The sequence below is a fragment of the Eublepharis macularius genome, chromosome 16, assembly GCF_028583425.1.
Source record: "Eublepharis macularius isolate TG4126 chromosome 16, MPM_Emac_v1.0, whole genome shotgun sequence".
Lineage (NCBI taxonomy): Eukaryota > Metazoa > Chordata > Lepidosauria > Squamata > Eublepharidae > Eublepharis > Eublepharis macularius.
Genome location: NC_072805.1, coordinates 3,029,569 through 3,056,986, shown reverse-complemented (window position 1 = coordinate 3,056,986; position 27,418 = coordinate 3,029,569). Strand labels below are relative to the sequence as shown.

Below are 27,418 nucleotides of genomic sequence, written 5' to 3'. Positions count from 1 at the left end.
TGAGGAGGTTCTTTTGCATATGGATTGGTACTTGATTAGCATGGTTTCCAGTTCTGAAACACACCAGGCTAACAAAACACTCTATACCCGAAAATAGCCCCGCAGAGAAGATTAGCACATCAAGAGATGAGATTGGTCTAGCAGGACTTGTTGGGGACAAATCCATGCTAACTTTCCTGTATCACCATGTGCTATCTGTCAGATGCTTACAGATTAGAATCATGGAATCATAGGATTGGAAGGGAACTCTAGTCATCTAGTCCAACCCCCTGCACAATGCAGGAAATTCACAACTACCCCCCCAACTGCCCCAGTGACCCCTGCTCCATGCCCAGAAGATGGCAAAACACCTCCAGTATCCCTAGCCAAAGTGGCCTGTGGAAAATTGCTATCTGGCCCCAAGGTAGCGATTGATACATTTAATATCTGCTTTTTGTTGTGGCAAGCCTTCCAGGCCAATAGCAGTTCATTCTGAGCTTTGACCTCTGACTGCTGCCCTGCAGTGCCTAGCTATCCCTAGTTACTCCTCCTTACCTCTAGCTACCCCTAGTTACTCTTGCATTTCCTTCCTTCCATTTCATGAATAGCTCCTTTTTCTGCCTTGGCTCGTCACAGAGCTCTCTGTTCATCCACATTGGCTTCTTAGTTCCTCTACTACATTTCCGTCTTATTGGAATGATGATAGCTTGAGCCTGGAAGAGCTCTTCTTTTAGGAGATTCCCCCCTTTCACTCACTCCTTTGCCTCCCCATGGAATAACTCTCACCATGGCCGTTTCCTCCCAGCCCATCATTCCTGCCCTTTTCCACTTTAGGTGTGTTTTTTTACTGAGTCACTCTGGCAAGTCATCTTCCACACACACTCCCCACAAGTGCTTACCTTGCATTGTGAGGTCACAGGACAGCATCCAAATAGTCCCTAAGGAAAGTTGTTTTGGTGGGAAGGTCGGGCACTTGCATTATCATAGCCTGAAATCACCCACTTCCCTTTCAATTTTTTTTTTAACTTGGCACATGTGCAATTGCATTAAGCTCATTTTGCAATGAGGCTTCCAAGGCTGAACTGAAAGGAAAGAGCTTCAAGAAAGGAACTGGGACGATATGGTAGGATTCGTCAGAGCACTTTTAAGCATTCATATGCCAAAGAATGGAAAAAAGCTGCTCTAGTATCAACCCACAGCAAAGGAAAACACTAGAGAAACTGTGTTCCCAGTAAACACACAGAAAAGGCAGTAATGAAACAGTATGCATAAGTTTTGCAATTGTAGACATGAGGAAGTCTGAGGAAAAGCTGCCAGAGTTTGGTGGGTGGGCCATGCCTATAAGGATGTGTGGAAACGGCCCATATCTCTAAGTTTATTAAAGTTTGCCCTACTAAAATCTAACCTGTGTGTTTGGCTACAAACTCCCCTGGTACTTCACAGCAAAAGGAAGACTTGATCACTTCCCCCTAAAGACTTGATCATTTCAGGACTCTCCTCAGCATCCAAACTGGCTTCCCACATTTGGGGCCCAGTTTCCAACCGGCGGTTTAGGGGGCCCTGTGGGTTTGGTACGCTTTGGCTCTTTCCCCCCTGCACCAGTCTTATGGGGCATTGTGCTGCAAAATGTCCCATGCCCCCACAGTTGAGGCATAGCCCATGTCTCCATCGTGCTTCTCTCCCAGTCATGGAGATAGGAGCTTTTGGACCCAGCACAGCACGGCCACTGTCTGCAGTGGTCGGTCTCCTCGCCCCAGCGTGCTGCTGCATCCTAACAAGTTTTACCACTTGAGTTCTATTTTCGACCTCACATGCCAACTGGATCCCACCTAATACGGTTTGTGGCTCATCCTGCATTAATGCTCTATCTAGCAAGTCGGCATTTAATCCATTTCGGAAAAGTTCAATTTTTACTTCCTCATGGTAGCCCTGTACTTTGGTGGCTAGTTGTCTAAATTTGGCAGCGTATTCCCTGACGGTTCTGGACCCCTGTCTGGTTCTGAGCTTTGTTCTAGCTCTCTCCCCTTCCAGTGTGTCATCAAATTGGGCTTTGAGCATTTAAGTCATTCATTTAAGTCATGCAGCTCAGGTGCTCCCATGTTATGCAGGGTCACATACAATTCAGCTGCTGCCACTTCCATTCAAGATTCCAGGTGACTCACCTGACTGTGTTCCAAAGGAAACAAATGTCCCCAATCTTGGAAAAACTTCATGACTTGTACTATAAAAAATCCTGGGTTCCTGGGGTTTCCATCAAACGTGGCTTCCCATTTGAACCACCCTTGCTGCAATCCCGCTGTGAGAGCTCCTGCTCCCTGGTACCCCACCGCCTGCTGGATCGGGGCCACTCCAAAGGGGGGTCGTTGCATGTGTCCTGGCGCAACATAAGGTATCTAGTAGGCTCCATTTGCTCCGTAGCCCATTGGAGCAGCTTGCGGTATCCCTCCATACTGTGGTTGAAAGGCTTGTGCTTGGATTCTTGGGACTCCTTGTGGGAGATTCATTGGAGGATCCCCCTCTTGCAGAGGTCCTATTTGTACTCCTTGAGGGACGTTCATTTGAGGACCCCCCCCTACTTGCAGGTGTCCTATTTGTACTCCTGTTCCCATTGGGACAATGATGGGGGTTCCTTGTGGTTGGCCTGATTGGTGTACACTCATCCCTCTGACAACAACTGAACTTGTGCTTGCTTGAACTTGAACCGGTAGGTTCCTTGACACTCTCATCCCCGTTGTGGCACTTGGAGCCCCTGCACCTCTCATGATCAGAGGTATGTTCAACGGCTGTGGGGCCCCTCTTGACTTGGTCCCCCCCTTGTTGGGTCCCCATTCCCCCTGGGGTGGTAAAGTGGAAATTGTCAGTACTGGTAGGGGAGTTTGACTCTGTAAGTTCGTTGGCACTCTCATCCCCATTGTGGTAGTTGGCGCCCCTGCGCCGGCCACAATTGGGGGAACGGACAATGATTGTGCTCTCCTATATGGACCCATCCCTACTCCCCGGGATGGTATATTCGGTGCAGTCACTAGGGGGGAAGGTAGTATGATACTCCTTCCCTCTATTCTTGTTGCTACTACCGGAACCTGTGTTATTGAGGGAACTATTTGGTCATCCACGAACTGCACGGGAGTAATTAAAAACGCTATTCCCCTTTCCAGCAGTACAATCCCTGCAAAGTCTATTGGTTCTTGCCCAGTTTGCAAGACTCTCCCCCACTGTGGCAGAATCTATTGTACTAATACTAAAGTGTTTTTAGCTTTTTTTGATATCTTACTCCTTCAGGAGACCTGGTTAATGGATAAACTAATTTTCCACAGCTACACTGTTTATTTGCAGAGAGTTTCTATAGGTCTGGGGGGGCTAGGCCACGGCGAGGGGGGAGGTTGCTTGTCTAGTATCAAATTTGAACATTGGATCCTCCAATCATCCTGCATCTGACGAAGAGAACTGTGATTCTCGAAAGCTTATGCTACAATAAAGTTGGTTAGTCTTTAAGGTGCTACTGGACTCTACTATTTTGCAATCATTTGATGACAGACAACTTGATTATTGCTGTTCTGCTGAAATTGGATATTCTGACTGGTTTTTTTCCAGTCACGACAAAGAAAAGAAGAAGAAGAAAATTCAAGAGGTTTCAGTCCTTTCGAGAGTCTAAGACCCCTTCCTACACAAGATATGCCAGATCATTCAAGGGAAGATAGCAGACCAAACATTTAGACGAGGGTAACCCCTCTTCCCTTAAGTTGGAATACAAAGGGACTGAAGAAGGAAACCTCAGTTTGACTATGCCGTGGCATCAGGCACAATTGGGACTGACACAGGATCCACCTGATGCAGGACACAGAATGATAATAAATGAAAGAATAAGCTGCCTGTTCCTCCCTCCCTCCCTCCCCACAGGATCACTTCCTGCCACACTGCCTTCCCTGCCCCTCCTTCCTTGGGCTTCACACAAGCAGGGAAGGAGCTGTGTTGCCATGCCCGGCTCTGGCGGGAGCAGTGGGGCTTGCTCTTCTTCACAGCTGCCCCCCAACAGTATTCAGGCAAGAACCAGTGTCTTTTTCTTTCTTCTCCATTCTTTTACAGTGGGGGTGTGATAAAAATTGGGAGGAAATTTTGTCTATGGAAGGCTTGGAAAGATAGGGGGATTTTTATTTCAGATCAATTGGTAGGTTATGATGATGAGTTTTTGCAGGGCTTTTTTTTTCTGGGGAAAGAGGTGGTGGAACTCAGGACCACACAATGACGTCACTTTGGGTCAGCTGGAACAAGGGGGGAGGTTTTTTTTTAATTTAATAATAAATTTATTCCACATTAACTTAAAACATAACCATACAAAACCCATTCCACATTAACTTAAAACAACCATACAAAACTCAAAATATGACAATTCCTAAGGAGTTCCATATATTTAGAAATTCAATAGTTCTTGACAATGAATGTTAGAAGAAACAATTTCTTTTTCCTGCAAAAATTGCACAATAGGAAACCATATTGCTTGGAAATTTTTTCGATAGGCTTCCAAATTCTGAATGCCTGTAGAGCACTTTACCCAATATAAAATGGTTCCAGATGGAATCATACCAATTTTGTAGTGAGGGCCCTTTCTTATTTCTCCATTTCTTAGCAATCTCTATCCTAGCAATTGCTAACAAAGTTGTTATTGTAACAAGCTTGTTTTTATCTACTTGTTTTAACAAATCTATTTCTAGAAAAATGTTTTCTGGGTTTCTTGGAATCTGTTGGCCTACTATACTTTCTATTTGCAATAATACTTTATTCCAGAACCTTTTAATGGTGAGGCAAAGCCAAAAACAATGTAAAAAGTCTCCTGTCTGTCCACAACCTTTCCAACATTTTAAGTTCAATTTCTTTTGAAATTTAGCAATTCTCATTGGAGTTAAATAGCTTCTATGTAATATCTTAAATGAGTTAAAGTGAATTGTTAACATTTTAGAATTAAAACTTGGGGCCTTCCATGCTTTTTCAAACTCCTCTTTGGAAATTCTACCTTCACAATCTGCAATCCAAGCTCTTTCAGCTGTTATAATAGGTTTATTACATGTTGATAATAGTACTTTATAGATCTTAGATAGGAGACCTTTATGGCCTCTCTCACTTTGCTTAAATAGTGCTTCTAGAGCAGTTAATGACATTGCCCAATTTCGCACTATACCTAGGGTTTCTAGAATATGTCTAATCTGATAATAATTTAACCAAGATATACTTTCTTGCATTGCAGCCTCTATATCTGGTTTGGAAAGGATTCGACCATTTGAAATAAAGTCCACCAATCTAACAAAGCCTTTAAGGTACCTTCGTCTAAAAGGAGAATTCCCTTGAGCAGGAGGGAACCAAGATTGATTAGTATAGGAGGCATATCTGGAAGTTAAGGGAAGAAGTTCACTTCTATATTTATCCCAAATTTTCAAAGATGTCCTTAAAAATTGATTTTTTTGGACTAGGGGTGTTCTATCTGTTGGTAAATTCAAAAACAATTCTAGAATTGTCACAAAAGGTCTCTTCAATATGTTGCCAGCTTGTTTGTTCATCTGGATTGAACATAATTACTCTAAGCAGTGCCGTTAATATGGCTGCTTCATAATAAAGTTGCAAATTTGGAAAATTTAGGCCACCTTGTACTTTGGGGTTAGAAATCACACTGAATTTAATTCTCGGGGGTTTGTAAGACCAAAAAAATTCTGTCATTGAAGATTGCCATTTAGATATAGATTTTTTAGGAATAGGTATAGGTAAAGCCCGAAATAAAAACAAATATTTAGGTAATATAAAACTCTTAATTATTTGCAATCTGTCAGTTTATGAAAAGCACTGTTTATGCAACTTTTCCAGTTGTCTTTTAGTTTCCTTATGTATCGTTTCAAAATTAACAGAGATTAAATCATTAAGACCCAATCTAGCTGGAATTTGTACCCCAAGATATTTCCATTTGGTATCCTTCCAAGAAAAAGGAATCTGGGGACCTAGTTGTTCTTTCGTTTCTCTACAGATGCTAATAGGTACTAGGAATGACTTGCTAAAATTAATCTTCAGACCAGAAAGATCCTGAAATTGAGTGAAAATATCCATTAAAGTTGGAATAGAGTTTTCTAAATCTGATATATATAGTATTAAATCATCTGCATATAGACTAATTTTATTTTCTACCCCTCCTAATACCGTCAACCTTTTTGTGCCTCCTAATTAAAATGGCTAATGGTTCAATCACTAAAGCAAAAAGAAAAGGGGACAGAGGGCAGCCTTGCCTTGTTCCTTTAGATAAGGGGAAAAGGTCACTCAAACAATTATTAATCTGTAGTTTTGCGGTCGGAGATGCATATAAGGCATTGACTAAGTTCCTAAACCTTGGGCCAAAATCCATAACCTCTAGAACAGTGTGAAGAAATGGGAATTCAACACTATCAAAGGCTTTTTCCAGGTCAATTGATATATGTGCCGATTCCTGTGCCTGGGATTGGGAAAAGGCTATAATATTTAAAAGCCGTCTAATATTGTCCATAATGGACCTATTAGGGATAAAGCCTGTTTGATTGGGGTTTATATAATTAGTAATTATATCTTTAAGTCTATTAGCAAGGACCTTGGAAAAATTTTATAATCAATATTTAAAAGCGAAATTGGACGATAAGAAGTCGGCAAACTCCTATCCTTGTCTTCTTTTGGAATGGTAATAATGACTGCTTCATTCCAAGTTAAAGGCATCTTCCCAGATTCCATTATATTATTACATAGTTGAGTAAAAAAACGGAGTTAGGTCTCTGGCAAAGGTCTTAAAAATTCTACTGTAAAGCCATCCTGCCCCGGAGCCTTATTAGGTCTCAATTGTGATATTACGTCTTGCACTTCTTCCACAGTTATTGGTTTCTCTAACGTCTCTCTGTGTTGTCTGGATAATTTTTGAAAACATTCCTGTTGTTCTAAAAATGCCTTGATTTTCTAAGGGGGGAGTTTTTTAAAGTTTAAATTGCCCTTGGCGAAAATGGTCACATGGCCATTATGTGACCATTTTTAAGAGATGCTGGAACTCCGTTCCACCGCGTTCCCACTGATAAAAAGCCCTGAGTTTTTGTCATTTTCTCAGCTGAGGTTTAGATACAATTTGTCAACTTTTGTTTAATAGCAATATTTACAGCCACAACTTTTGTTGGTATCCAAGTATGGCCCTGCAGTATTGAGTGCTTCAGAGTCTCCCCTACTTTTGGAAACGGTCATGCCAGCCCCTGACCAAGCCAGTGAGTTGGACCTGGAGACCTCAGAGGAAGAGCCTGAGGAGCCAAGGCCAGGAAACCAGGAGGACCAACAGGGTTAGGGAGAGCAGGAAGCTGCAGCAACGGCTTCTGACCAAGTGCCAGCAGAAGCCTGCAAGGGAACCCTTGCTGCCGGCCCCCAAGATAACCACTAACCCCTGCCAGGCAGGACTTGAACCCAGGCCCATGGGATCCCAGAACCATTTTCCGCTCTGCAGGAGTGGCAGCAGCAGGGCCCAAGCTGAGGTGACATGAAGGAGGTGACGTGCCAGACTGGCTGTGTGCTGTCTCCCTGTAGATCCACGGAAAATTGCTGGGAATGGTGATTCCTTGCAGAATCCTGGCCAGAGCTCAACAAAGCCTCAAGTTTGACATGCTGGAAAACTGGGCTAAAATAAAATGAATTTGAACAGAGATAAATGCAAAGTTCTGCATTTAGGTAGTCAAGTCAAGTAGGTAGGAAAAATGCATAATTATGGGATGGGGGAGACTCATCTTGACTGTAGTATGTGCGAAAAGGATCTAGGGGTCTTAGTAGACCATACACTGAACATGAGTCAGCAGTGTGATGTGCTAGCTAAAAAGGCAAATGCCGTTTGGGGCTGTATCAACAGAAGCAGAGTGTCTAGATCACGCAGAGTGATGGTATTGTTCTAGTCTGCTCTGATTAGACCTCACCTAGAGTATTGTGTTCAGTTTTGGGCATCATATTTTCAGAAGGATATAGACATGCTGGAATGTGTCCAGAGGAGGGCAATGAAGATGGGGAGGGGTCTGGAGACCAACCCTATGAGTAAAGGTTGAGGAACTTGGTATGTTTAGCCTAGAGAGGAAGACGACAGAGAGGTGATATGATAACCATCTTCAAGTACTTAAAAGGCTGTCATATAGAGGATGGTATGGAGTTGTTTTCCATTGCCCCAGAAAGTTGGACCAGAACCAATGGGATGAAATTAAATCAATAGAGTTTTCAGCTAAACATTAGGAAGAACTTCCTGACAGTTAGAGCGGTCCCTCAGTGGAACAGGCTTCCCCGGGAGGTGGTGGGCTCTCCTTTGGAGGTTTTTAAGCAGAAGCCAGATGGCCATCTGACAGCAATGCTGATTCTGTGAACCTGGGCAGATCATGAGGGGGAGGGCAGAATGGGTTACATCAGTGCCTAGTTCTCGTGGCCATTCTTACATGCCCATGGTAATGCTAATCGCCACCTTGGGGTCAGGTAGCAATTTTCCACAGGCCAGTTTGGCTACGGATCCTAGAGGTGTTTTGCCATCTTCTGGGCGTGGAGCTGGGGGTCACTGGGGCAGTCGGGGGGTTAGTTTTGAATTTCCTGCATTGTGCAGGGGTTGGACTAGATGACCCTAGAGGTCCCTTCCAACCCTGTGATTCTATGATTCTAAGAGCCTCAGCACCTGCCCATAGATACAGCCAAGCCAGATTGGCTTCCAGCCTATTTAGCCTGAGGCTTGAGAGGGATGCATTGCCGGATCAACCAGTCCACTAATGCAAGGCCTGTTCTCCCAGCCTCCAGCCCCAGACACTCTGCACCCCTGAGGCCGGCCAGCCAAGTGACTGACTGACTCCTGAAGAGTTCAGCCAACCAGTTGCAGGACAGAAATTCTCGTTGAATCTATGCAAAAAAACAAAACCTAGAATACTTGTTTATAAATATTTGATTCAGTTAATAAATACAATATGCAGAATCTTAGGAATGAATGAAATGAGTTACAGTGCCCAGTTTTGCTAAAGCAATAGGATAAGTCCTTAAATGCTATACCTTCTACTTATGTAACTCTCAAGCTGTGACTTATTCAGCAAAGAATTATGGTCAAATCCACATTACTCATTCTAAGTTGCATGTTCCCTGCATTCCCCACGCAATCCCGCGTGCTGGTCACATTACCTCATTAAACAGACGCATTTCATTCGCATTTCTCCCGAATATGTGGTCACAGGTTTTCAACGGGAGTTTCACGGTGGCCGTGAATGGGCCAATGCGCAATTTACGTGGTTTTTTAAAAAACCACGCCCCTTCCTGTCTCTCCGGCCGTTCCGAGAGTTCCTATTGGCTGATTCAACTTGTAAATGCTCCATAGTCTGAAAAAGACTGTTTTTGACTTCATAGCATTGGATTTATTGATTATGCTGTTTCTGAATCAAATCTGGTAGTTTGAAAAATCATTTTGGGGTGAATCCATCCTCAGAACGGACTCGCGAAACTTCCTTTTTAACTGTTTTTTATTTTTTTTATTTTATATTACTGTAATATCGAAATTATGAAATATTGAAATAATGATACTCCAAGGAAGTGAAACTTCAGTAAAATTCAGGCACTGAACTGTTCTGCATAGGAAATGCCCACGAAAGCTTCCCACATGCTTCCAAATTTCCAAAAAAGAAACGGGAGAGAGCCATCAGTGCTGTCAGTGGGGGAAAGAGAGGCATCATTATCGTCAATGATGTTTCTTTATAAGGCAAGATCGAAATAACGGAAAAGTGTGCTAAAAAAAAATAAAATAAAAATGGGCGGGGAAAAAAGGTCCCGCCCAAAAAAGCGGTTTTTGAGCGGCCGTGTGACCGGAGGGACGCGCGAGAAATACGGATTGGAAGCAGGAATGTGAACGAAGAGGAAAAAATCGCGGATTGGAGGCAAACGGAAGATATCCGATAAACATGCGGGTAATGGGTGAATGTGGATTTGACCTATGTTTAGGGTATTTGGACACTGCAGCTCCTTAATAGTAAAGGACTAAGTACAGTGTCTAACTGCTGGCACTTTAGTTTACAGGGTGTATCTCTTAAGTATTTGCTCTGCCTAGATCCAGTTATTCAACCTTTTGGGGATGAAGTTATTACTCATATTAATTTTGTAATAGAATGCCCATTGGTCATTGAAGGTATTTACATATTTTTCAGTCACCTACCTGTATCCTGAAATCTGATGGTCAACAAAAATGGACCCTCTATGCCCTTGCTGTGGCTAAAAGACATATTACCACATTGGAGAGAAAAATGCACACCTCCCGTAATTCAGTGGATGGAGGATCCTACAACTTTATCTATATTTGTATGGCATATAGACAACAGCAGGTGGATTTATTTTTAGATATTTGGAAACCTTCCGTGGATGCTTATGTGTAGAATTCTCACTAATTATGTCATACATTTTTTCTATTATGTATGAAACTTATTTTTTATTTTTTTTTCCTTTCATGTAAAAATTTTAAAATATTTTTTAAAAGGAGGTATGCTGTAGTTGTGTAGTGATAAATTTAGCAACTTTTAAAAAACAAATAAATTTGCAGACTTAGCATAATGTGCTATTTTAGGAACATTTTCCTGGGAGTAAGCCCCTTTTGAATATACTTAAGTAACAGTCAGAACAATAAAATTTAAAACTAAATGAAACCGATAAACCATTTTCAGTTGACAGATACAGACAGGACAATAAAAGAATATGTAATTGATAAATCAGTAAAAATCCTGAACATTCAGTATTAATTGAATCCCTTAAGAACCAAAGTGAAGCAAGGGGACCAACCTGAAACCAGATAATCATGTCCACTCCACCCAAAGCAAACTAAAGTAAGGGACACTGTTGCAACTTAGCCCAACAGAACCAGTGTCATTCATAGCAGCCAGGCAGAACCCAGAGCCAGTGCTGGAACGGAACCAAGCAAGTACCCAGCCACAAGCACAAAGCAATGGCAAGCAAGCACAGTTGTTGTATAAGATGGATCCCACTTGGCTTCAGGCTAAAAATTAGAGTGAGGGGTAATTTTGGGAAACCCAAGTTCTCCTCTCTCTGCAGCCACTCCCACTGGCTCAGGGGAGCCTCAAGCTGCAGGATGTGGCAGCTCTTTATCACTAGCCATCCCTCCCACCCCTGCAATGAGAAAAGTTAACATTAGAACAAAACTTTGTATACATAACAGTAAGCAACAGCATTCTGTAGCTTCATCTGGGTGTGTCTGTGGGTTTGCCTGTACAAGTTTGTGAAACATAGTGTGTCACTCACAGTCTCTACTTTCCCTAATATCTAAGAATCTTCCCAGCCCAGTGGCAAGACAACAACATTTCTGGGTCTGCTTTTCTCAGTTTTCTGCACAGATTTGTGACGGGTTGGTATTTTGGGGCTGTAGGGGTGTTTCAAATTGGGATGTATGTTTCATGTTGCACCAGCTGGATCAACTGTCCCTCTTGCTGGTTTTCTACATTAACTTTTAAGTCTTGAGAAAAGCCTTTTCCTCTACTCCTCAACACAGACTCACAGAGGATGCAGGCACGTGAGCTCACTTCATGTACTCTGAAAGTCTAGAGCTGGGCAATTGGAGAGCAGCAAGTTGACCTTCAGGAAGAACAACTGCTCAACTCTCTAGGGGACCAGGCAAGTGCAGTGTGAGCTGACAATGTTGCCCACGTGGGAAAAGGCAGGATCGCTCGGCCCACTTGTGAGAGAGAGAGAGAGGCCTGGCCAGAGTGCCTCTTTCTTAGCCCAGTAGCTCAGAGGATCAGTGGAAAGCAATTCACAGGGCTCTGAAAGATAGTCCCTGACTGTTGCCTCTCCCAAATACTGGCTCACCTGACTCACTTTTCCAGAGGAGTCATGTGTTTCCCTGATGGCCTCCATATTCAAGGACATCTCTGGAGTGGCAGTAGGAGGAGCCTGCTGAGAAGGGGCAGTGCCCTCTGCTGGTAGACTGCTTCTCTTGGCCTGTGAACACCACACCCACTGAGAGAGCTCCTCTCAAGCTGGTGAGCGTCACTTGGTGATGCTGCCCTTGATGCACGGGTCGCACATGATTGCCAACATGTATGACTCCTTCTCAGTGAGAGGTTGCAGCCTTCTCACAAGGACGCACACTGCTGGAACAAGGTCTGCATGTTCTGCGTCTGGATCCAGGAAGGAAGCCATTTTTCTCTGAAACTGATGGAGCAGAGTCATGCCCAGACCAGGTCATCATAGCTAATGAAACTGCGACGGTGAAGTCCTTAAAGGGCCTAAGGATCTTGATAAGCCAGTGCCTTTGTCCGAACTCACCCTCCTACCTCCAAGCGTTGCTCTCTGAGAGCCACAGCATGAAGGCAGCCTGCTGCTCCACCAATCACTCAAGCATGGCATGGGTGGAGTTTCAATGAGTGACAGCATCATCGATGAGGCAATGCTCTGGCACACCTGTCTTGGCATGCTTCTGGTGCAGTTGGTTTTCACACTGCATGAGAAGTGACTTGTGAAATGCCGACGTCTCTAGAAGAGACACTGGAACGCAAGAGTTGTGGGGTTCTCTGCAGGTTCCTCAGAGGAACCCAAACCAAGCGTGTCCTTCACCATGAGGTGAAATTTGTGGGCCACACAGTAAATGTACTTGAGGCCCACTTCTGCTGCCACTGCCTTGATATTTGCACTACATACCCGGTGGTGATGTCCCTGCTTACCCAGACCAGTAATTGCCTCTTCGATGACAGTGATGTTGGCATCAGTGTGCACCTCATCAAAAAGCTCAGTGGGGAGCAAAACCCGGCAGTAACAGGTCTGCTTCTCCCCCCCCCCCCCGCCCCATATGACCCTGCGTGATGCTGGTTGTTCCACCCCCACCCGGATGGTCATTGGATTGCCACCAGTGCGCAGTCAGCTAGAAGTACGCTGAGAGCAGATCCAATGTAAAGTGCACAGTTCTCCCAGTAGCATGTGAAAACTGTGCCTGCACATAGTCCTTGGCAGCCCTGAAAAAAGAGGGTACCATGGCCTTTCTCAGCATGATGTGAGCAGGGGTCATATACCAAGAACAGATTTCTTGAAGCAGCCCACGGAAGCCACTACTGTCCTATATGCCTGTCTGCATATCTGCCATGAATGTACTTTGTGTTATGTACTGGCCCTCTGAGGGCATGAGAAGTTTCTTATTGATGTTAAGACAGTAGGTTATCTCACAAGTATTTACTTTCTTTTTCCCGGTGCCTTCAGGAAGTGTCCTTATTTATTTATTTATTTATTTATTTATTTATTTATTCGATTTATACCCCGCCCTCCCCACAAATGGTCTCAGGGTGGCTAACAACATTAAAAAAATACATTAAAATCACAAAAACATAAAATCAACAATAATTTTTTAAAAAATCATTAAAATAGTCCAGGAGCACGCTATTTAGACAAATATTCGGAGTCCGTATACAGGCATAGCAGATGGCCAAGGGCAACCCCAGAAGAAGTGGTGGTCTTAGATGAAAGAAGGGGGACACCCGCTGGCACTCAGCCAAAGGCCTGGTGGAACATCTCCGTTTTACAGGCCGTGAAAAACTGTAACAGGTCCCGCAGGGCCCGGATCTCCAGCAGGAGAGCGTTCCACCAGGCCGGGGCCAGGGAAGAAAAAGCCCTGGCCCTGGTTGAGGCCAGGCAGATGTCTGGCCAAGGGCAGCCCCAGAAGAAGTGGTGGTCTTAGATGGAAGAAGGGGGACACCCGATGGCACTCAGCCAAAGGCCTGGTGGAACATCTCCGTTTTACAGGCCGTGAAAAACTAATAGGTCCCGCAGGGCCCAGATCTCCAGCAGGAGAGCGTTCCACCAGGCCGGGGCCAGGGAAGAAAAAGCCCTGGCCCTGGTTGAAGCCAGACAGATGTCCTTCGTGCTGGGGGCCACCAGGAGTTGCTTGTCTGCAAAGCGCAACACCCTGCAGGGGACGTAATGGAAGAGGTGGTCCCACAGGTATGCAGGTCCCAGTCCGTGAAGAGCTTTAAACACCAAACCAGATCCGGAACTCCACTGGGAGCTAGTGCAGCTGGCACAGCACAGGATGAATGTGCGCTCGGATTAGTGTTCCAGTAAGGATGCATGCCGCTGCATTCTGGACCAGCTGTAACTTCCGGGTCAGGCCCAAGGGCAGCCCAGCGTAGAGTGAGTTGCAGTAGTCTAGCCTAGAGGTGACCATTGCATGGATTACTGTGGCCTTGAAGGCTGGCTGCAGCCTGCTTGAAATGTATCCTTCTTGGGAACTGGGATGATTTCATTTTTTGTTCTGTCTAGCCTAAACCTAGCTTCTCCCTTTCACCCCCACCCCCCGGGCTCTTTCGCGCCTGACCCTTTTGGTCCTTATTCTGATGGCGGGAACTTTCCCTATAACATCACCCACCCCATTAACGTCACTTCTGCCAATTCGCTTGTCTGAGCACCTTGAACTTGACAGATCTCTAATAAAGTTACTTGAACCAATCCACCTGTGTGTTTGCTGTGGAGGACTTGGGGATTCTACCTGCCAAGGACTGACAGCTGCCTTCGACCATGGAAAATGGGTGCCTATCTGTCACAATCATGTTGGCAATTTTCTGAGTGACACGTTTCAATGCCCTCCGGATCCTCTCTCTTGGCACACTACCACCCCACCAAACATCTCCGTCAAAGATGTATTGAATCCCTTCCCTACTGGGGACCTGGGGGGGGGGGGAGAGCGCCAGAGGAGGTCACAAGACAACTCACCTGCTTGCTTGCGGGCAGCCATGTGGTGCCCGAAGAACCACCGGCTAGTGATGCTTCTTCAAGTGGTTTCTGAGGCTGGATGTGGAGAGATGATGGAGGTCTTTCCACCGACTGACCCAGGATTTACATTGTGCTCCCAGACTTCAGAAGTGTAGGGGCACCCACACGGCTCTGAAGCTATGAGCACCCCAGGAGATGTCTCCTGTTAGGCACACCATATCTGGGGGGAAGGAGAAGAAGGAGATGGCTGAGGGCAAAGGGGTTGAGCTATGAGGGTCCACATCCTCTCCTCCTCCTCACTCTGAAAGGACTACTGCTGGCCTCAGACAAAACTGGAGAAGGCTCACAGGTGGTGGGCCACTCTGCCAGTTCCTCCAGCATCCTCTTGGTGACTGGGGTGAGCTTGAGGGATAGAAAACTCACACACCCCAAGCCCACCCCAAAAGATTCTTCATGCTGCTGCTCCTCCCATAGCTGGGTCTCAGCAGCTGGAGGAGAGGGAGCCTCAGCAACAGGCTCCTGCCCAGTGTCAGCTCCTGCCTCAGGCACCTGTGTGGTTGGTGCTTCTGCAGCCACCTCAGCAAAGAAGGCCTGATGAACCCTCTTGCTGACACGAGCGCAGCTGGAGGCTGGGCTGGTAGATGATGGCTGTGTCAGGGCAGGCCTCCTCTGCACAGGTGGAGGGAGAGCTGCAGCCCTCCCCCTCCCCTTCACCCCTCTAGTTTTAGTCCTCATCTTTCTCTAGGCCCCCCTCTCCACTCTTCTCTCACTCATTTTCTGTCCCCTGCAAAAATGTACCAACCTATGCAAAACAACTAGCCAAAAATTGGAATTTTTAAAAACCTCCTCTGACTACAACAGTACCTACCTACTCTAAAAGCTTGCTAATGGTTTTGGCTCTAAGCTGGAGATGGACAAATCTCTTTTTAAAAGGTCTTATTTAGTACAAGGTATTAATAACTATCTACATGAGCAAGCAGCTTTATTTCTCTTCAGGAGAAATTAAGCAACCCCCCAGAACCTATACTACAAACAAAAACAAACAACTTCTAAAGTGCCTGGCCATAACTAAAGTGCCATAACAAGACCTACAACTAGCCAATGTTAAAAAGCTTTTTGAAAAGTTTACTGTCTGATTATCTAACAGGAACACAGACCAAAACCCCACTAGTGGCAAGAAATTTAACAGCTGTATAATGCCACTACCAAAGTTAAGCTAAAGCACCCCAGGAACAGGAAAAAGCAGAACCCTCCTCAGAAGAACAATAACCAAAAATGAACAGCAGCTGTGTAATTCCAAAACAAAGTTCAAAAGCCAAAGCACCCCCGCCGCCCACAACAGCAAAAGCAGTTTTTGAATGGTAAACTTTAAGACCAAACTTTTCTCTCCCCCCAACCCCACCATATCCCTCCTAGAGACCAGGCCAACCCCCTTCTCCCAAGATAGGAAAACCCCAGTGAGTCTACAACTCTTAAGCCAGGCAGAAGTCCTCCTCCTGGCCCAGGTCAGATCTCTTTTCTCTTCCTCCAGGCATCAGTGCAGCAGCAGTAGTTAGTGTAGGCAGCAAATCCACTCCAAAAGAAAGCCAGACCAAAGACAGCCAGCAGCAGCAGCAGTCTCCAAGGCCAGACCACACAAAATGGAGGCTGCTCTGAGGCAAGCCTGCTTTTAAAACTCCTTGCAGGGCAATTTTAACAAGGCTGTCTCCTTTTCAGAAAAAAATCCCATTGGCAAGAGAAGGAGAGCTCTGCCTCACTCCCCCCTCACTCCTCCCCATCCAGCAAAAAATGGCAGGAAATGCTATTTCTCTGCAAGAAAACAGGAAGAGTAACAGCCAAGCCTCATTTCCTGAATTTACCCGGATTTATCCGTATTTATTTAGGGCTCTCAATCTAGGTACCCAGATCAGATCTGGGATTATCCAATACGATTTTTTCCTTTAATCTAATTAAAGCTCCTTGACTAAAAGTCTTGAGCTGTCAAAACCAGTTAAGTAGTATCATCTGGACACAACACTAAACCAATGAAAAAATCTTGCAACAGCAAGGGGAAAATGTTAAGATCTATCAGATAAATGGAGTAAAACTAGATTATGATAAAACACGGATGAAAAATTATCTTGGTAGTGTGTTAAAAACCTATTTCTGAGGCTGCTGAAAAGAAGGCACTCCAACAAAATATGTATTAAAGTACCAATTTTCCCCTAGGAACAGGCACAGTCTGAGTAAGGAATCTTTCTCAACCTTCCCTTTATAACTGGAGTAGGCTGCATATTCAATCGAGTTAATAAGAAAGCTCTAAAATAATTTGGGGTAGTTAGATAAAAAGCATAAGAAAGCAATTATTTTAGTGGAGGAATACCAAAAAATAAAGAGGAACAAACCCTACAAGCATGTGACGGTGTACTCAGATAATCCCTTTCTTGGATATTCTTCTTGATATAGGACTTAACAACTGAGAGTTCCAGGCCCTGAATAGTGTCTGGATTTAGTCCAATAAGATAAAATTTTGTATCTAGAATCTTAGATCAAGAGGAAATATCAGAATCTGCTTTTAATAAGGATAGATATCTGGAGTTACTATTGAGCACTTGAAGTTGTAAATTAAAGGCTAGTTGACAAGCTCTAGCCTCCAAACCTGAATGACCCAATTCCGCTTGTAGAGACACTCCAGCGACACTTCAGCTGGTACGTTAGTCAGCTTCAAAGGAAGCGAAGTAAGTGAAGATCTAAAGATTCTTTGACTAACTGGATCCGGATAACTGCCCTGAAGAGCAGAATAGGGACAATTTTCATATTAAAACCTTAGATTGCCCCAGGTATATGTCATCCCCCACAATACCTAAAAAAGTTTAGGATACCTTCAGGATAAAGTCCTGCTTTCTTCAGCATGGCTTTTTGATCAGAGAACCAGCTCAAATTATATGTGAAAACCTATTCTCAGGTATTCAAATATTATCAGTGAACCATTGATATAAGGGAAGATTCCTTTTCTTCTGAAAAAGAAGTACTTTACATTTACCATAATTAATTTCTAGATCTTCAGAATGACAGTAGTTGGCAAAACTATTCAAAAGTCTCTGGAGTCCAATGCAAGAGTGGGACAGCAAAACTGCGTCATCAGCATATAGTAAGAGTGGGATCTCTAGGTCAGCTAAACAGGGTGGGTGACAGTTTTTATCAAGGGAGCCGGATCAATCATTTAAATATAAATTAAATAAAACCGGGTTAATACGTTCCAGGAAAGCTGGATTTTGCCAAATTGGCAAAAATCAAGCTTTTTTTCCAGGACCTGGACCTGGATTGCACAGCCCTAGTGGCATACACAGCAACAAAACACAATTTCCCGTGCAATAACAATGTCTCCCTATTTTATTTACAGTAATTGCATAATTTAACAGAACTATACCACATGTAACCAGTTCTAGGAAAAAATATTTTGCAGGCGTCATATATGCTCCAAAGTCCATACATAAAGTGTCCAGTGCTTCAAGTGCTCTATTAATATTGCAACAGGTATTAAAGTGCAAATGCTTCCTAGCACCATGTACACATTAATTATTTCATACAAGCTCGCCTTATATTCCAACTGGAATTGGGTATAGTCCAAAATTTGGTTCCAATAAACTGTGTAGTTCACAGATCACAAGTAGACCTTTGCGTGTATTCTTTAGGTGTACATTGATAATTCTGTGACATCATTATTCTAACGGAAGGTCCAGATCACCATTGTATCCGTTTCCAAACTCTTTCTCAAAGAACACAGTTGTCAAAGTTTCATGCAGCTACCACTCCATATTAGTCATCAGTTTTCCAATTTTCACCATTACACAGCATGCCACACTTTTTAAAAAGGAGGAGGTAAGAATTACTTCATCCAGCTTCTGGTCAGGATCAGTGGAGACCAGTGAGTGCAGAAGGCTGCCAGTGGACAGAATAGCTTCATTATGGTGAGTGGCCTGGATAACTTCGGATGACTGGCTGGCCACAATCTCTGCAGTCATGCTTTGTTCTAGAGGATCAGGCAAATTTTCTGTGAATATGCAGTTTCACTGCATGTTACCCAGCAAGCTGTGGTATCACTGCTTAAGTACTGAAGAAGTGAGCTGTGGCTTATGAAAGCTCATACCCTACCACTAATTTTGTTACACTGCTACAGACAGACTAACATGGCTACCCATCTTGCTTAAGAACTGTTTGTCTGATACTGATGAACTATCCTAAAGGACGTTTCATAAACAGATCCACAACCATATGATTAATTGCTGACTGCAATGTTTTATCAGGCCATATCTGGGGTGCCTTATCATGATTTTAATAGCTATTTTCATGAGCAAGATTTGTGAGTAGAATCAAACATCAGAAAGTGGTTTTTATAAGGAAACTAGGAATGTATTGAGCAAATACAGGGTGTGGCCCAGTAAAAATCAAGAACTTTTAAGGGTCCATTGATGGAGTACATGTTTATTTTACCTACAGTAGGTACATAGTGTAAGGAATAGACTGAACAGATGTGATGCTGCCTTATACTGAGTCAAGACCAAGGTCCAGAGGTGCTTTAGGCTGATCCTGCACTTGGCAGGGGGTTGGACTAGATGGTCTGTATGGCCCCTTCCAACTCTATGATTCTATGATGATTCTACTCTGGACCATAGTGTCTATTCTGGGCCATAGGTTCTCATATTGAGGTCTTTGATATCACCTGCTGTGTTATTGTGGGACCTCTGCTGAGGGGAGGATTAGAAAGGCCTGCCCCAGAAAGCTGATTGATCTGGAGAGTTTCCTGGCGTCTCTCAGGGATTCTCCAGTCTGCAAGGCTGACGTTCCTGTCACAACCTTGGTAAATCAGTAGAATGCAGACATGACCCAGTGGTGGACATGATTGTACCCAGAGCTTTTTTTCTGGGAAAAGCGGTGGTGGAGCTCAGTGGGTTGCCCTCGGAGAAAATGGTCACATGGTTGGTGGCCCTGCCCCCTGAACTCCAGACAGTTTAGATTGCCCTCCACGCCACATTGCGGCACAGAGGGCAATCTCAACTCCCCTCTGTCTGGAGATCAGGGGGCGGGGCCACCAGCCATGTGACCATTTTCAAGAGGTTCCGGAACTCCGTTTCCCCGCGTTCCAGCTGAAAAAGAGCCCTAATTGCACCTGATCACACTGTCCCTGCAGAGCCAAGAATGCCCCGTGATTGACTAAGGTGCTTGAAACAATGAGGCAGGGGTACAGACATTGAGCACACAAGGAAGTTTATCTTTTGGGTGGTTTATGCGCTGTAGTTTGGTTTACAGATTTTCTTCAGGCTTCTTATTTATTTTATGTTGCTTAGTTCACTTCTTTTTAAAATTGAAAATGTGTGTTGTTTTTATGGTCTTACAGTATTAGTTTTTACTGTTAAGGTACTGGTTTTTGGAGGGGCAGCATATACATATTCCTTAAATAAATAAATAACTCATTCTAACGGTGTAGTTCTGTAATCTAATGCTGCCAAGGATGGATCCACTTGTGACTCCTCTGCAAATTTGTGTTTCATAAATCTCATCTTCTTTTGGTAAATATTTAAACTTTTAAATGATCAAATCATAATTGTTTTGTTAATAGCCAGAAATTAAATGAGACAGCTTCACTGCCTGTAATATTTAAAAATATTGCCACCTTTTGGACATCTTCCTTGGAATTTCATGAGCATGCCTTGATAACCAGGTTGAATTTCTGTACCAAATGCTTCCAGCCATTTATAGATTTCATAATCAATCTGTAATTTCTAGGTGTTTTCAATTGCTTCATCTTTCAGTTGAGGCAGCCATGGGTCTCTTGTTCTCTCCTGGTACCACATAGTGTTTTCTTTCATATAGTATGAAGACAGGCCCTTCATCAGCAAATGTTTACTTATATAGACAATGTTACAATATATACAGGGTGCTCTATATATTTTCTAGACAGTTCTAAGTCAACAGTTAGCTATTTTTCTGCAAAGGCCTTCAGTGTGCAGCAATATTTAAAGGCAATATTTAATTTGCCCATGAAACTGAATCCAGATGAGAACAGCAGAAATGTGGTACCTGAGGAAAAGAATAAACGTTTCCTTTCATCGTTGGTGAATGGTCCCCATGTGAACCCTGTGTCTATACTCTCCACTTCATCCAACACGGTTGCAGGAGTCAAAGGTCTTTATTCAGATAAAACTCCCTAGAAGTGCTCTGTTACATAGAGATTGCCCAGAATGTTGAAGTACAGTCTTCCCCGAGAGGTTATACTCCAATTCCCCCCACCCAGTCCAAACAAGTCAGTTGAAGTCAGTGCAAGTTCTGCAAGAGATGCCTAGCCAAAATTCACACGCCTGGTTCCCACACAGCTGCACTAATAAGGTCTCTTAGCAAAGTAGAGGCATAGCGAAGGAAGCTACACGACAGGAAGAAAGCCCATTCCCCCCCTCCCCCAGTAGACATGCATTCCCAGTCATGGCAGGCGAGCTGTCTTGCCTGCCTGACACTTTGCTCTTTTTGAGGCCATGCATATCTATTGGAACTGCTGAATCACAGTATTTACTTGGATGTAACTTTCATTCAGAACCACAGATTTCATTAGTGGCATCCTGGCAACAGGTTACAGATTTATAAAAATATGTTCATCTGAAGACCACATATGATGAATGAAGTGAGTCATGTATCGTCGAAGGCTTTCACGGCCGGAGAACGATGGTTGTTGTGGGTTTTCCAGGCTGTATTGCCGTGGTTTTGGCATTGTAGTTCCTGATGTTTCGCCAGCAGCTGTGGCTGGCATCTTCAGAGGTGTAGCACCAAAAGACAGAGATCTCTCAGTGTCACAGTGTGGAAAAGATGTTGGCAGGTCATTTATATCTACTCAGGAGGGGTGGGTTTGGGCTGAGTCATCCTGTAAGAGTTTCCCAGGGTGTGGAATGCTAATGGCGGGAGGCAGGAATGCTAATGGCGGGAGGCGGGAATGCTAATGGTGGGAGGCCATTAGCATTCCACACCCTGGGAAACTCTTACAGGATGACTCAGCTCAACCCCACCCCTCCTGAGTAGATATAAATGACCTGCCAACATCTTTTCCACACTGTGACACTGAGAGATCTCTGTCTTTTGGTGCTACACCTCTGAAGATGCCAGCCACAGTTGCTGGCGAAACGTCAGGAACTACAATGCCAAGACCACGGCAATACAGCCCGGAAAACCCACAACAACCATCGAAGTGAGTCATATTTGGTGCTTCACATTATGGCAAATCCAGGAATGGAGGAGCTAGTACTCCCAAAGAACAGTATATTCCTTGTGAAGTGTGTGGTATTAATCCTGTCAAATAGGCATGAAATGTGTAGATTATCTACCACATGGTTGTCAGAAGCCATTCTCTCTCCCTCTCCCTCTCCCTCTCTCTCTCTCTCTCAAATGTGCATTTGCAACCCCCATGGGGGGAGTCGTTTGATGTAGAGCTGCAGCAGAAAAGTGGCAGTGGGGGATTTGAATTAGCAGTTAGCTTTATAGCGGTGATGCACTGCAAAAAAAAATCACCGTAGAAACTAGAATTCCGTTCGGATCAAATGAGTGTAAAGAAAAACATTATAAAAGGATTTGGAAATATTTTCCATAGGGCCCCAAAACAGTTGATATCGGAAGAGCTCCCTTTCTCTGGCTGTGTGGACTACTCTTCCAAGGGGCCAAACTAGACCTTGTGGGCCGTGTGTGACTGCCAGCCTTGTGTCTCTTCCTTTCCTGTTGTCATCATTTTTATTTTATTTATTTTTTCAATTTATATACCGCCCATCCCCAGGGGCTCTGGGCGGTGAACAGTTAAAATCGATAAAAACAAAAACTAAAATCAATATACAAATAATAAAACAAATTAACAAGGTGCAGTGGTGGGGAGAACCTTCCCCACCCCAAAGGTGGGAGGCCGACATGGCACCGCCCCCTTCAATCACCAAACGCCTGGCGGAACAGCTCTGTCTTACAGGCCCGGCGGAACGATAATATGTCCCGCTGGGCCCGGGTTTCCATTGACAGAGCGTTCCACCAGGCTGGGGCCAGGACTGAAAAGGCCCTGGCCCTGGTTGAAGCGAGGCGGGCTTCCTTAGAGCCGGGCACCACAAGTAAATATTTATTCGCTGATCGAAGCGATCTCTGGGGAACGTACAGGGAGAGGCGGTCCCGAAGATATGCCGGTCCCAACCCACTCAGGGCTTTAAAGGTAAGAACCAACACTTTGAACCTGATTCGAAATTCAACCGGAAGCCAGTGCAGCTGGCACAGGACAGGTGTGATGTGTGACTGGTAAGGTATACCAGTCAGGACCCGTGCTGCCATATTCTGGACCAGTTGTAGTTTCCGGATCAGGCCCAGGGGTAGCCCAGCGTAGAGTGAGTTACAGTAATCTAGCCTGGAGGTGACCGTTGCATGGATCACTGTAGCCAGGTCCTGGGGCGTCAGGTAGGGGGCAGGTTGCCTGATCTGACGAAGATGGAAAAATGCAGACTTGGCAACCGCCGTGACCTGGGCCTCCATCGATAGGGAGGCATCCAGGAGCACCCCCAGACTCTTTACCATCCAGGGCAGGGAGCTGGATCCCAACATCTGGCAGCCCCCGTCCCAGCTGCAGGACCTCCGTCTTCACTGGGTTCAATTTCAGCCTGCTCTGTTTCAACCATGCCGTCACAGCCTCCAAAGCTCTGGCCAGATTGTCTGGGGCCGTGTCTGGCCGGCCGTCCATCAACAGAAAAAGTTGGGTGTCATCCGCGTATTGATGACAACCCAGCCCAAGCCTCCGCACCAACTGGGCGAGGGGGCACATATAGATGTTAAATAACATCGGGGAGAGTATCGCCCCTTGGGGAACTCCGCACACCAAAGGGTGACGGGGCGATAGATCTCCCCCGAGCGCCACCCTCTGTCCCCGACCCTGGAGAAAGGAGACCAGCCACTGTAAGGCTGTCCCCCTAATCCCCACGTTGGCAAGGCGGCTGGCCAACAAATCATAGTCAACCATGTCAAACGCTGCTGTGAGATCAAGTAACACAAGCAGCGCTGACCCGCCTCGATCCAGATGCCTGCGAAGGTCGTCTGTGAGGGCAACCAAGGCTGTCTCCGTCCCATGGCCAGGACGGAAGCCAGACTGGAATGGGTCCAGGACTAGAGCATCATTCAGGAATTCCTGCAGTTGTACCGCCACCGGTACAACTCATGCTCCATGAGTTCCTCCTCCATTGTCACTGCATTGGCTTCAGGGAAATGCAGGCTGCAGGAGGTCATCTGATGTTACCACCACCCGGGAAGAGAGGAACAAGGTCCCTGAGGTCATCGTATCCAAGGCCAGCCCACTCTGTAGGACAAAGACACACTTCCGTCCCATTCATAAAATCAGCACAGCGATGTCTTCTTTCAGACAACAACTTACAAGACAGACCGTCCATTCAGGCTGTTGTTTACTATTTACTTCACAAGTACTAGGCACTTACTATCACTTTTCAAATAAAGGCGCACATTTTATCAATAGATTGCCAATATTTGTTTATATTATTATAAAGAAAAAAAAATCCTGTCCCTGTTTGCCCAACTGCCATTTAACATCCTACAAGCACTGGGAAATTTCAGTGCCACAGCTTGGAATTGGTTCAGTGACCTCAATTATGCCATCACTACCCACTCCAAACTCCTTTCCGTTTGCAAAAAGCCTTAAGTGGACAAAACCCAGATGCCTTTTGCTTGTAGTTTAGTAAGAACAGATTGGGTGTGTAGATTCCTGTCAAAGCAAAGAATGCAGTCCATTTTCTATTAACTCTTCCTGTGAAATAAAGGATTTGAAATTGTTGACTTAAAGTGAACATTGTTTTTCTGCTGCTTTTCTTCCTAAATTCAGAAGTTTATCAAGAGCTTTTGTTTCCCCAAAATTGATATTGTAAAGCTGACAAGTCATTCAGTGTATAATTTGGAAGTAAGCTTCACCAATACCATAGGGTTGCACCTCCCTACAGTATATGTAGGACTTACATATACTTGTTCAACTCTGCTTTAAAAGGCCTGTTTAAAAAAAATTATGGCCTTTCAAATCTGTGTATATAATTTACTGTCCTACAGATTACAGTAATGAATGCATGCTTTATGGGTTGCTCAGGTTTTTTGGCTTATATGACATCACACAGATGTGTTTGCTGAAGTAAGTTCCTCTATTTTTAATAGGATTTATATTCCAGTAAAGCTGCAATTCTGTGCATGCTTATTTGTAAGCCATATTGAATTCTATCAGCCTTACTTCCAAATCAGCATGCATGGGATTAAGCTAGAGGGTTGAAATTCAAAATGGCCTTCAGACCCTTGTGAAAAATGGCGTAGTTGTAAGCGATGTTGCCTCTTTACATGTTTGCATGGCTTGGTAACATTACACTGAACACTGGGATGGCTAGAAAGTATTGTTACCTCTCTCTCCCCCTCCCTTTATTCTCTTATCTCTTTCATCCCACAGAAACATGCGCTGTCAATAACGGAGGCTGTGACCGTACTTGCAAGGATACAGCGACTGGAGTTCGCTGCAGTTGCCCGGTTGGATTTACCCTGCAGTCTGATGGGAAAACATGCAAAGGTTAGCTTCTGTTTGCTTTGCAATGCATCATTTCCATTTAGCAGCTTTCATCCTAGAGGTTAAATTAGCAGATATCTAATCCACATAGCTGGGCTTACATGGCACAGGCAGTAGAAGTAGAAAGTCTCTATGTTCTCCACCCTTCTAGTGCACTGCTAGCCCTCTGGATTTTAGTTACAAGAAATGTCTCTCGTTTTCTTTCAAGTGTTCTACTGCGCCTGTTGCACAATTATGTGGGGAACCATGTTTGCCCATCTGCTAAAAACTTTCTATATTTTAAGTTTTACATGATGTTTAAGAAACTGGGGAATGTGCGTTTATTGTTCTGTTTGTTTCAGGGGCAACTTGGAAAAGTCTGTATTCCCAAGTGATGGTCTTGAAAACCAAGGCATCTAGAGATTATTATTTACTTGTTCAAAATCTAATATAAACTGTTTGCCTGCATAATTCCAGAGGAACTGTAGTCTGTTGTTGCAAAAATTGACATGATGCAAAGGCACTTTGAAGACTAACAAGACTTTATTTCAGCATGAACTTTCGTGGCCTAGATCCCACTTCTTCAGATGCAATGCAGTAGCTAGGATTGTATATAGAAGGTGGAAAAATAAACAAGCATCTGTGTCAAGGGATGCAGAGGATGAAATGCATTTACATAAAATTCAGATCTAATCAAGAAAAATACAGAGACCAATCACAAGGTTTGTTAAGCTACTTAACACCTGTAATCAGTTGGAATCCCATTATTTAGTTATTTAAGGTACCACTAGTCTCCTCTTTACCTTTTTTTGTTTACAAATATACATACAACATTTATAACAGAGTTGGCAGAAGGAGGAGGGTAGGGCAAAGAATAGTTAGAAACAATAAATCCATGAAGCCAACTTACAGATTCCAATTGGGCCATCATGACAGATACTGAAATGTTTATGAATGTATGAATCTGTATGAAAACAGGCAGTTTTTCCAGCTCAGCCTTTGTTTTGTTGGTGGAGCTATTTATGCCATCAGGCAAGGGTCCAGCCCTTCTCCGTGAAATACTTCTAAGATCACAGCTGAACTGTATATATCTGAACTGTATATAGGCTCATCCTGCGTTGGGCAGGGGGTTGGACTAGAAGGTCTGTATGGCCCCTTCCAACTCTGTGATTCTGTGATCTTAAAGGCTGTTCCTAAGCCATTTTAAGTCCTAGGATCATGATTATGTAAGAGCTTAAGGTGAAGTTTGCTATCATCAAAAAATATGGCATTACAAATAATTACAGAACTCCACGGTAACGTGCAAATTGAAATGTAAGTTTGTGGCTCATGTGGTTGTATCAGTTTTCCAGTTGTAGAATTTTTATGAACAAGGAGAGGACCTGTATTGTTCAGTAGACAGTACATCTTGCTTAGCTGCAAAGTTTTTGTAGATATTTAGGCCTTCACTCTTCTCTGGTGTATTAGCTTCATTTCATCAGTAATTCAGACATTCAGGAAGGATCTACCATCTACATCATCTATGAGGTCCCATTCCCCCCCCCAGCAACTCTGGTTTAAACAATGTATTTATTAAAATGAATTGTCATTGCTAACGCTCATGGTTTTTCTATGGACTGTTGTTGCAGACTTTTCTTGTAAATCATTGTCTTTGGAGGTGCATTTATTGTATTTGTAGCCAATTGTTCATCTAAGACTGACTTCCAAAACAGCTTGGAACTATTAAGCCCTGTCAACAAATGATCTTTAGACTCAGAGGTGCCTGAATGTCTGTCAAGGAGGCTGTGGCTGATGACATGGTACTGCTTGCAGGCTCTTTCATCCTCCGGAGGGAGCAGCACAAGAGCTGTGGGGCAAGCCTACCGCAGCAACCCTTCTGTCTCATCTTCAGTCTGGTGTTTTGCACAGTTATGTATTTTGTTGTGTTGTTCTGGATGACTCTGGTCAAGCCTATTTCAGATATGGATGTGCCCTTAAGAAGCCCTAAGCAGCTAGTTAGCTTCCCTGTATCAAATCATTTCACTCCTAGTGAAGTATACCACAAATAACATTTTAAGTTTGTTACTTGGTATTATAGACAAGTAATACAATTACAGAGTCTCTGCTTCCATTCTAAGCCTTTCTATTAAAACA

General features: G+C 44.2%; 1 protein-coding gene across 4 annotated transcripts in view; it reads left to right on the top strand.

The window, feature by feature from the left end:
* The window catches only part of SCUBE1 (signal peptide, CUB domain and EGF like domain containing 1), a 441,848-nt gene that overhangs the window by 162,342 nt on the left and 252,088 nt on the right, over positions 1–27,418 (top strand). For all 4 annotated transcript variants that reach the window (XM_055000435.1, XM_055000434.1, XM_055000433.1 and 1 more), the window contains exon 7: positions 25,193–25,309. In XM_055000435.1, coding sequence (XP_054856410.1) covers positions 25,193–25,309 — 117 coding nt within the window. The remainder of the gene's footprint in view (positions 1–25,192; positions 25,310–27,418) is intronic.